Source organism: Panthera leo, chromosome B3 (genome assembly GCF_018350215.1).
Source record: "Panthera leo isolate Ple1 chromosome B3, P.leo_Ple1_pat1.1, whole genome shotgun sequence".
Taxonomy (NCBI): Eukaryota; Metazoa; Chordata; class Mammalia; order Carnivora; family Felidae; genus Panthera; species Panthera leo.
The window spans coordinates 28,032,947-28,043,991 of NC_056684.1; the positions used below are offsets into that span (position 1 = coordinate 28,032,947).

Here is an 11,045-nt window from a genome sequence, read left to right on the forward strand (position 1 = left end):
TTCTTTAGGCAGGTGTAGGTGGAATCTAAGTGATCGGCAGGACGCGCTGTGAGCCCCGCGTCCTCCTACGCCGCCATCTTCCGCGAGACTCTCTTAAATGTTTATTTTTGAGAGAGAGCATGAGTAGGGTAGGGTCAGAGAGAGAGGGAGACACAGAACCCGATGCAGGCTCCAGGATCTGAACTGTCAGCACAGAGCCTCATGTGGGGCTCGAACCCACAAACTGCAAGATCATGACCTGACGCTCAACACCAAGTCACCCCTACTTTAAAGTATCTAGATTTATACAAGTCAGCATACACTTTGCTAAGTGTAGCAAAATGGCTCCCATGTATCTCGGTAAAATCCCTATATATCATAGTCATCCATTCCTCTGCCTTGCAGAAGCAACACAAATGCCAGCAGCGAGGGTATCACCACCATTTCCCCAGCCTTTGGATGAAAGGATGAGCAATTTTAATCTTATACCAGTGTACCTTTAAAATCCATTCATTTATGGGGCACCTGGGTGGTTCAGTTGGTTGGGCGGCCAACTTCAGCTCAGGTTATGATCTCACAGTTCGTGAGTTCGAGCCTTGCATCGGGCTCTGTGCTGACAACTTGGAGCCTGGAGCCTGCTTTGGATTCTGTGTCTCCCTCTCTCTCTGCTCCTTCCCTGCTCACTCTCTCTCTCTCTCAAAAATAAAGATTAAAAAAATAAAAATAAAGAAAATCCACTCATTTTAACCTTAGTCTATCCTAACCACACATAAAATGCCTTTCCAAAGATTTCCCTTCATCAACCTTCTACAATGTTCCTTTGTATTCAGATTTTGTCCCAAGCCATTTCTCTCCATTCAGGACAAAATTACTTTTTTTTTTTTTTTTTTTTTTACCTTCAACAAAAATATATTTCCATTTCTTATATCTTTCTTACACATCTACTTCTCTACAGAGTTGCTTTACTTATTTCCATCAGTCTTAACTACAGTTAGCAGAATTTTAACTCTTAGAAACTTTAGTCTCCATGTGAAAACTAAGTAGTTACCAGTTGTGAACCGTTCGTCAGAATTCTTTAGATGGCAAATTTATGAATCTGTTAAGCACAAAGCATATTTACAAACAGACCCAAATAGCTTTAGTTTCTCTGCAATAAGAAGTTAAAAGCATAAACTGAGGTTTAGTAATCAGTGCTTTAGCATTTTATCTCATTAGATATCCAACAATATCTAATTTGACCTTCAGTAAACCTAGGTAGTAAAACAAATATATTAAGGCATTAAGGTAACCATATGTTCCTCAAGGAAGGTCATGCTCTGCATGTTTCAGATGTCTATCAGTGGGCTGCAAGCTGTAAGATTTATTGAAGCTACATTTCTCTTGCCCTTGTTTTCCTCATCATCCTCCACTCCAGGGGGTTCTCTATTTCCCCTTTCTTTTCAATCATTTTCTCCACAGTAGTTACCATAATCTTTGCCTTCTATTTTTTTCTCTCCTCATCCCTCTTTACAAATCTTTCGCATCTCCCTGAGCAATTCTATCTGCTCCTCATTCCATGTATCCATCTTTTTTAACCTTCTGGCAATATGAGGCCAACTTCTAGTTACAAAATTAACCTTCAAGAGACCTTGTCCCACTAGGTCCTCCAGATATAGGCCTGAATACTTCATTTGATCCCTAAGCCTCTGTAAGAAAGCAGCTGGGGTTTCCTCTTTCTCTTGCTGTATCTCTTTTTTTTTCAATATATGAAATTTATTGTCCAATTGGTTTCCATACAACACCCAGTGCTCATCCCAAAAGGTGCCCTCCTCAATACCCATCACCCACCCTCCCCTCCCTCCCACCCCCCATCAACCCTCAGTCTGTTCTCAGTTTTTAAGAGTTTCTTATGCTTTGGCTCTCTCCCACTCTAACCTCCTTTTTTTTTTTTTTTTTTTTTTTCCTTCCCCTCCTCCATGGGTTTCTGTTAAGTTTCTCAGGATCCACATAAGAGTGAAAACATATGGTATCTGTCTTTCTCTGTATGGCTTATTTCACTTAGCATCACACTCTCCAGTTCCATCTACGTTGCTACAAAGGGCCATATTTCGTTCTTTCTCATTGCCATGTAGTACTCCTCTCTTGCTGTATCTCAAAAGCCTTGGCAACATTCTATCTTGGAGTAGATTTGATCCTTTTGATTATTCCTGATCCTTTTCATTATTAGCTCTCTTAAATCCTGCATCCTAACCCTGTCCCCAGGATCAATGTCCCAATCAACCCTGTGTAAGGGTTAAATTGTAGTGTAGGGCTAATGCTTAGCTTGAAAAATAACAGCTTTGTGTTGACATTGAAGGTTAAGAGATAACAGCCTTGCTTTACTCTTATAAATTACGCCTCATACTCTTGTAAATTAGGCTTCACCAATTAAGGAAACAAAAGTTCAAAGAAAAGAGCATCAGAGGCAGGGTCAAGGAGATCCACTGGTTGCAACTTAGAGGCAGAAAGTCTAAAGTAAACACCTCATTAGGCAACTGTTTCTAACTCATCTGGAAATTGTTTCTTTGTTCTGTTCCCAGGTGATGATAAAACGATGTGATCGGTTATAAAAACTCTGTACCCCGGCTGTTCCGGGCCGCACTCTTATCAAGAGTGTTGGTCCCGATCGGTTGGCCTTGCCTCTCATTGTAATAAACTTTGTTGTGACTGTCACTGGTGCCCGTAGCATTCTGTTTCAGAAGTCGTGTGGATGCAACATTTGGTGCATTGGCCGGGAAAGTTAAAGGTCTGAAACAGGGCCCTTTCTTGGATTGTTCCGCGGGAAAGTTAAAGGTCTGAAACAGGGCCCTTTCTGCGGATTGCTCCGCCGACCCCTGGGAAGAAGCTCGGGATTGGGAGAGGTAAGGAATTCTTGGGGCGCGCCATTTGGATGACTCAGGAGGGTCTGCTGGACGCGGCTATAGACCCAGAGTCAGGGATCCCACCGGGACGCTGGTGGACCCCATTTGGTTTGGTTTTTGTCAAGAAGGATCCTATTTTCAGGTGGCTGCCACGGCCTACTGGCCTAGAGATCTCAAATTTGTGTTTTCTTCGTGTCTTAATTGTCTTCTTCCTGTTGACTGTGCGTCCTTGTCAGTTCTGCCTATCTTTGTCATGGGTCAAAATCAGAGTACCCCCACCCCTCTGAGTCTCATACTAACCCATTTCCAGGACTATAGGAGAGCTGCCTCAGTTTTCGGCCTCCACGTTAAGAAGCCAGTCCTTCGAACTCTCTGCGAGGTGGAATGGACCAGCTTTCAGGTGGAATGGCCTCCACAGGGGACCTTTGACCTTACATTGATATATAAGGTTCATGATATTGTCTTTTCTAGGCACGAAGACCAAATCCCATATATTGGGGCATGGAGGACCCTCATCGAAAACCCTCCAGATTGGTTAAAACTTCTCCTTTCCCTTTCCCCTTACCTCCCTAAAGTACAGGCTTTACCACTCAAAGGCAGCCCATCTGGAGCTCAAAATAAGAATCTTGACGGGACTAAGCGGCTGCCCCCTCTATCACCTGCACCAGAGGAAGAAGAAGAAACTTACCGCCCGCCGCCCTATAGTTCTCGCTCAAAAAATACAAGTCAGGATGCTTCAGATCAGGAGGCAAGCCTGAGTCAGGACACTCCCCTGAGCCGATCTCATACCCGGTCAGGGACTCCCTTTCATCCCCCTCCCACTGCCCTACCCCTTCGTCCAGGGCCACCCCTGCAGGGTGAAGTCCGACCCTTTATGACTTATGTACCCTTCTCCACTAGCGACCTTTATAATTGGAAGCTTCAAAACCCCTCGTTCTCAGAGAAACCCCAAACCTTAATTTCTCTTCTTGAAACCATATTTGTGACCCATCAGCCAACCTGGGATGACTGCCAGCAGCTCTTGCAGGTTCTCTTCACCACTGAGGAGTGAGATAAGATCCGTCGTGAGGCCCAGAAATTAGTGATGGGGCCAAACGGGCAACCCACCGTGGATCCTGCTGTGCTGGAGGAAGTTTTTCCTTCCTCGCATCCTGAGAATTGGGACCCAAACACTCCTCACGGTAGGCAATCATTAACCCTATTTCGCCAGACTCTACTGGGAGGTCTCCGAGCGGCCGCCCGCCGGCCCACAAACATGTCTAAGGTAACAGAAGCAATTCAGGGAGCTGGGGAAAGCCCCTCGGCCTTCTTAGGCTCATGGAGGCGTACCGCACCTTTACCCCTATTGACCCTGAGGCACCTGAAAATAGAAGGGCATTAAATCTGGCTTTTGTCTCACAGGCAGCCCCAGACATTCGGAAAAAGTTACAAAAATTAGATGGGTTTGAAGGAAAAAATTTATCTGAGTTAGTTGAAATAGCCCAAAAGGTTTTCAACAATAGGGATTCTCAGGAAGAAAGACAGACAAAAAAATTAAGCAGGGTGGTGGCAGCCGTCCTGGATGCCCGTGAGGGAAGAGGACCCAGAACGCCCAAAGAATTCTGGTCTGAACAAAAGAAAAAAGATAAACAAAGGGTTAAAGTGTCACTGGGAAAAAATCAGTGTGCATATTGCAAACAAGAGGGACACTGGAAAAAGGATTGCCCCAACTTAGCCCAACGCAAAACTGGGCCACCCCAGGTATCTGTGATGGGAGTCGATTTTGACTGACGGGGCCGCGGCTCGGTGGCCCCTTCTGAGCTGTTGGTTACTGTTAATATAGGGGGCCAACCTAAGACCTTCTTGGTGGACACTGGGGCAACCTTTTCATTTTTAAAACAAGATCCTGGCCCCACCAGGCAAGGGGCAACCCTGGTGCAAGGAGCAACTGGGTCCCAGACTTGTAAATGGACCACTGAACAAGTAGATTTAGGCCGTAAAACTGTTACACATTCTTTCCTAATCATGCCTGAATGCCCCTACCCTGGATTACTAGGTAGAGACCTACTGCATAAACGGCTTCTTTGAAATTCACTGAAGGGGGTATGCATATTAAAGTCGGCCAGGATGGCCCAACAACGGTAATGGTGACTGTGCCACTTGGGGAAGAGGGCTTGCTCACTCCAGTGCCTAATGAAAATGTTCATGCAGTCGATCCCCTCCTTAAAAGCCTCCAGGCGGATTTTCCCCAGGTATGGGCTGAAACTAATCCACCTGGGCTGGCAATTCATCAAGCTCCCATAATAGTGGAACTTAAGGCATCTGCACTTCCGGTAAGACTAAATATCCCATGTCCCGGGAGGCTAGGCGGGGAATCGCTATTCACATCAAGCGTTTGCGCGACTCTGGCATTTTGATCCCATGCAAGTCGCCATGGAATACTCCGCTTCTTCCTGTCTGGAAGCCTAATTCATCCGATTTCCGGCCAGTTCAAGACCTAAGAGCAGTAAACGCCAGGGTAATGGACATTCATCCCACTGTACCCAACCCTTATACTCTCCTTAGTCTGCTTCCCCCTTCTCAGGTGTATTATACAGTTCTGGACTTAAAAGATGCCTTCTTTGCCACCCCGCTGGCCCCACAAAGCCAGCCACTATTTGCATTTGAATGGACTGATCCTGAAGAGGGAAAAGCTGGACAGCTCACCTGGACGCGACTCCCCCAGGGATTTAAAAATTCTCCTACTCTTTTTAATGAAGCCCTGCACCAAGATTTAGAGCCATTTTGGATTTCCAACCCACAGGTAACTCTATTGCAATATGTTGATGATATCTTGCTGGCAGCCCCTTCTCATTTAGAATGCCTGAATGCCACCAAAGGACTCTTGAGTCTTCTACAAAAACTGGGGTACCGAGTGTCAGCCAGAAACGCACAGGTCTGTCGTACTGCAGTGACCTATCTAGGTTACAACCTTAAAAAAGGTAAGCGCTACCTTGGTGAACAAAGAATTCGGGCCATACTCGATATTCCTCAGCCTAAAACTCGCAAACAAGTCCGCGAGTTCCTTGGGGTGGCAGGCTACTGCAGACTATGGATACCTGGCTTTGCTGAACTGGCAGCCCCTTTGTATGCCACCCTCAAAGGGTCTCCAGAATCCTTCATGTGGGGAGAGACTCAAACCAAAGCCTTCCAAGCCTTACGAGATGCTCTCATGACCCCACCAGCCTTGGCCCTGCCAGATCCCACCAAGCCATTCCATTTGTTTGTAGCCGAAAAAGGGGGGGTAGCCAAGGGAGTTCTGACACAGCGCCTAGGACCTTGGCACCGACCAGTGGCTTATTTATCAAAACGGCTGGATCCAGTTGCTTCCGGGTGGCCCCCATGCATTCGACAAATTGCTGCCACTGCGCTTCTAAAGATGCAAACTAACCTTAGGGCAAGCATTGTCTGTCACGGGGCCCCATGAAGTGGAAACTTTACTGCGGGCTCCCCCAGAGCGATGGCTGTCAAATGCTCGGATTACCCAATATCAAGCATTGCTACTTGACCAGCCCCGAATACGTTTTTGTGTTCCCACAATCTTAAACCCAGCCACTTTGCTGCCTGAAGGACAGAATCCCCCTCTACACTCTTGCCCAGAAACCTTGGCAACGATCTCGTCCCTCCGCTCTGATCTTACGGACATTCCTTTACATGACCCTGATATCAGCATGTTTTCAGACGGCAGTAGTTTTGTGTTTCAAGGGCAAAGGTATGCCGGTGCTGCGGTGACGACAGACCGTGAAGTTTTATGGCAACAGACCCTTCCCCCAGGAACTTCAGCCCAACGCGCAGAGCTCATCGCACTAACAAAAGCCCTAAAACTTGGAAGAAACAAGTCAGTTAACATTTATACGGACAGCCGCTATGCTTTTGCAACCGCGCATGTACACGGATCCATTTATCAAGAGCGTGGTCTCCTCACAGCAGAAGGCAAGGCCATCAAAAATAAAGCTGAAATTTTAGATCTTCTAGCAGCCATCTGGGAACCTGCGAGGCTGGCAATCATTCACTGCCCGGGACATCAAAAAGGCAACTCCCTAGAGGCAGTCGGAAACCGCCTGGCTGATGCAGCAGCCCGAGAAGCTGCCCTAACTAAAAGTGAAAGTGCCTTGGAGCTACCAATCTTGACAGAGCCCCTGCTTCCACTGGAGCCCAGTTACACTCCTAACTGGATTTTCTGGAGTGGATTTCCAGAAAAGGGGGAAGTAGGATGCCGGGACAAAAGTGGTTTCAGGATCCTGAAGGTAAGATCCTCTTACCCGCGGCATTCGGGCGGCGCATGGTGGGTCAGCTCCACCAAGGGACTCATCTGGGAAAAACGAAGATGGCGGAATTAGTGCGGAGAAAGTTCAGGGCGCAAGGGCTGGGAAAAGAGATTGAAGAGGTGGTTGAAAGATGTGTAAGCTGTGCCCAAGTAAATCAGGGTGCAAATAGGAAGGTTTCAGAAGCTAAAAGAGATAGAGGAATTGAGCCAGGCCGCTTTTGGGAAGTAGATTTTACTGAGATTAAACCAGGGAAATACGGATATAAATATTTGCTTGTTTTTGTAGACACCTTCTCCGGGTGGGTCGAGGCATTCCCCACTAAATCAGAAACGGCTCAGGCGACAGTTAAGAAATTATTAAATGAAATAATCCCTAGATTCGGGCTGCCTCTGAGCATAGGATCGGACAATGGCCCGGCCTTCACGGCGCAGGTGTCCCAGGGTCTGGCCCAGGCATTGGGAATAGATTGGAAATTACACTGTGCATATAGACCCCAGAGCTCGGGTCAAGTAGAAAGGATGAATAGGACCCTAAAAGAGACCTTAACCAAATTGTCCCTTGAGACAGGCGAAAATTGGGTTGTCCTGCCTTTTGCCCTTTTGCGAGCGCATTGTACTCCATTTGTCAAGGGATTTTCCCCTCATGAAATTTTATTTGGCAGACCTCCACCTATCCTGCCGAGGCTAGGAGACGATGTAATGGAACAGTTGGAACAGGACCATTTGCTGGCTTCGCTCATGGCCCTGCAACATGTACAGAAGGAAATAACCAGGGCCTTGAGAGAAGCCTTCACTCATCCTCCTGTTCTTCCCCACCCCTTGCAACCAGGAGACTTAGTCTGGGTCAAAAGGCACGAGCCTAAAACCCTGGAGCCGCGCTGGAAAGGACCACACACCGTGATTCTGACTACACCCACGGCCGTGAAGGTAGATGGTGTCCGAACCTGGATTCATCACTCTCAGGTTAAGAAAAACTGCGTGAAGGCGGGAACAACCCAGACTGATGCAGAACCAGATAACAAAGAGCAATGGAAGGTTCAAAGGCATCCAGAAGATCCTTTAAAGCTAAGACTGATGCGGGAATAATAATTTTCTGGGTTTGTATGGTGATAAGTGTGGGGGACTGTATGGAATTGCATCCCCTATCTTTTTGGCCATACCAATGGGAACTCAGGGACACTGTCACGGGAAAGGTGATAGCATCTAATACCTCTTCCACTGTGCCTTGTTTTTTGTTTGATTTATGCGACTTGGTGGGGGACTCATGGGGGACTCTAGTTACTAATTATAAACAGCCAACGGGCTTCGCTCCTCTGGTCCCCGAAAACCCCTATATGGTTACCTATGGATGTGGACACAGGGATCAAGAACAAAAATTGGCTAACATACCAGGGTTATACAGTTGCCCTGCAAATAGAAAGGTCGAATGTGAAGGAAAAGGCCAATACCATTGTGCAAAATGGGGTTGTGAAACGCTGGCCCCCTGGCTGGCAGGACAGGGCCATGATCCCTTAATCACCCTCCTTAGAACTCCAGATCCCAAATGTAAGACTCAAGGAAAATGTAACCCAACAAAAATATGTTTAAAAAAGGTTTCTAGTTCCAGTACCTTTTCCTCTTCCTGGGACACTGGACACACTTGGGGTCTCAGGATGTATGCTCCAGGAGTTGACAAGGGCATTTCCTTTACTATACAACGGGTTAAAAGAAAAACTCCACCCAATCCGGTAGGGCCAAACAAGGATATGATTTTACACCCCCCACTCTTTCCGACTGTCCCTTCCCAACCTACCCCGCAATCGGGTGCCCCCACAAAGTTGGAATTACCAACTACAGGTCATATCCAGAACCCATTCTCCCCTGAGACGCATTGGCTAGATGTAGTAGATTCTATGTATGCTTGGCTAAATTCATCTCACACCGAGATTGTACAAGATTGTTGGCTGTGCTTAAACCCTAAACCCCCATATTATGTGGGAGTGGCTACAAATGCTAGCATTGGACAAGACATAGAAAAGCATGTTGTGAAATTGCTAAATCCAAGCACGACATTGTGCCCTTGGGGTTCACGACCAATTTTAATCCTAGGAGACGTCCAAGGGCAGGGTTGGTGTATAGTGTCCCAAGAATATAATTGGCAGAACTCCCCTTACAAAAACTCTTGTGCAGAAGTGTATATTCCAAGTAGTTCAGATACTGATAGCGCCCAAAATGTAGCATACCGAGCCCTTACTGGAGCCTGGTTTGCTTGCTCATCAGGAATTACCCCCTGCATTGCAGCCGCATACTTTTGGGGTCGGCACCCAAGAGATTTGTATCCTAGTTCATATTCTCCCACAAATATACCTATATAGCGGAGAAGCAGGGAGAGAACACTTACGTCTATTTGAAGGACATTCCAGGGTAAAAAGGGCAGCACCAGTCCTCATTCCACTCCTAGTGGGACTGGGAATTGCAGGATCCACAGCTATTGGAACTGCTGGACTCATTGTGGGGGACCAAAATTTCAAAACTGTAAGCAAGCAAGTGGACCGAGACCTAGGCTACTTGGAAACTTCAATTTCTCGGCTAGAACACCAAGTAGACTCTTTAGCCGAGGTTGTATTACAAAACAGAAGAGGGCTTGATTTACTCTTCATGAAGGAAGGGGTCCTCTGCGTGGCCCTCGGAGAAACATGCTGTTTTTATGCGAACAATTCCGGAGTAATCCGAGACACTCTCAGTTTGGTCAGAGATAATCTTAGGGCCAGGGAACGTGCCAGGGAAGCCAGCAATAATTGGTATCAGAGTTTATTCTCTTGGTCCCCCTGGCTCACATCATTGCTTACAGCCGTAGCTGGGCCACTGCTATTGTTACTTCTCGGGTTAACTATTGGCCCATGCATTATCAATTGGTTAGTACAATATGTCAAGAAGCGAGTTAGTGAAATAAAAATTATGATGATCAGGTCCAATTATATCCCCTTAGTTCCTAATGATGAATCAAGGGATTGATTCACTGACAAGAAAAGGGGGAAATGTAAGGGTTAAATTGTAGTGTAGGGCTAATGCTTAGCTTGAAAAATAACAGCTTTGTGTTGACATTGAAGGTTAAGAGATAACAGCCTTGCTTTACTCTTATAAATTACGCCTCATACTCTTGTAAATTAGGCTTCACCAATTAAGGAAACAAAAGTTCAAAGAAAAGAGCATCAGAGGCAGGGTCAAGGAGATCCACTGGTTGCAACTTAGAGGCAGAAAGTTTAAAGTAAACACCTCATTAGGCAACTGTTTCTAACTCATCTGGAAATTGTTTCTTTGTTCTGTTCCCAGGTGATGATAAAACGATGTGATCGGTTATAAAAACTCTGTACCCTGGCTGTTCGGGGCCGCACTCTTATCAAGAGTGTTGGTCCCGATCGGTCGGCCTTGCCTCTCATTGTAATAAACTTTGTTGTGACTGTCACTGGTGCCCGTAGCATTCTGTTTCAGGAGTCGTGTGGTTGCAACACCTGTCCCATTGTCTACGTTGGGAAACTTTTGTTCAGTTGACTGAACACTCTGGCTGAGAAAACAAGCTTCACATTTAATGCTGGTAACTCAATACATGAGTTATGTTCCACCTGTATCCACTTAAAAGTCAGTCAATTGTCAGCTTTTACCGGTGGGGGAATCTGAAGTGGGAGGTCCAAGTGAGTGCTCTTCACTCCTTGACATCAAGGGTGGGAGGAGGAGCCAATAGTGCCAGAGACAGAGAAGAGGGTATAGAATCAGTTATGCAGGCTGCACCGTAGGTGTGCAGAAACAGGAGGAGGAGGAGGGGAAGGCAGAAAGGAGAGAAGGCAGAGAAAGGAGATTCCTGGTTCTAAACCTCGTCAGCTCAGAGGAGCAGGTGCCAATGTTTTTTTCCACCTAAGTGGAAA

General features: G+C 46.5%; 1 protein-coding gene across 1 annotated transcript; it reads left to right on the top strand.

Annotated features, from left to right (window-relative positions):
- The first annotated feature begins 6,423 nt into the window (after nt 1-6,423).
- LOC122221743 (ribonuclease H-like) lies at nt 6,424-9,372 on the top strand. The gene is made up of 2 exons (XM_042941286.1): nt 6,424-7,123; nt 7,973-9,372. The coding sequence occupies exons 1-2, from the start codon at nt 6,548-6,550 to the stop codon at nt 7,979-7,981; spliced, it is 585 nt and encodes a 194-aa protein (XP_042797220.1). The 5' UTR covers nt 6,424-6,547; the 3' UTR covers nt 7,982-9,372.
- Nucleotides 9,373-11,045: the final 1,673 nt, after the last annotated feature.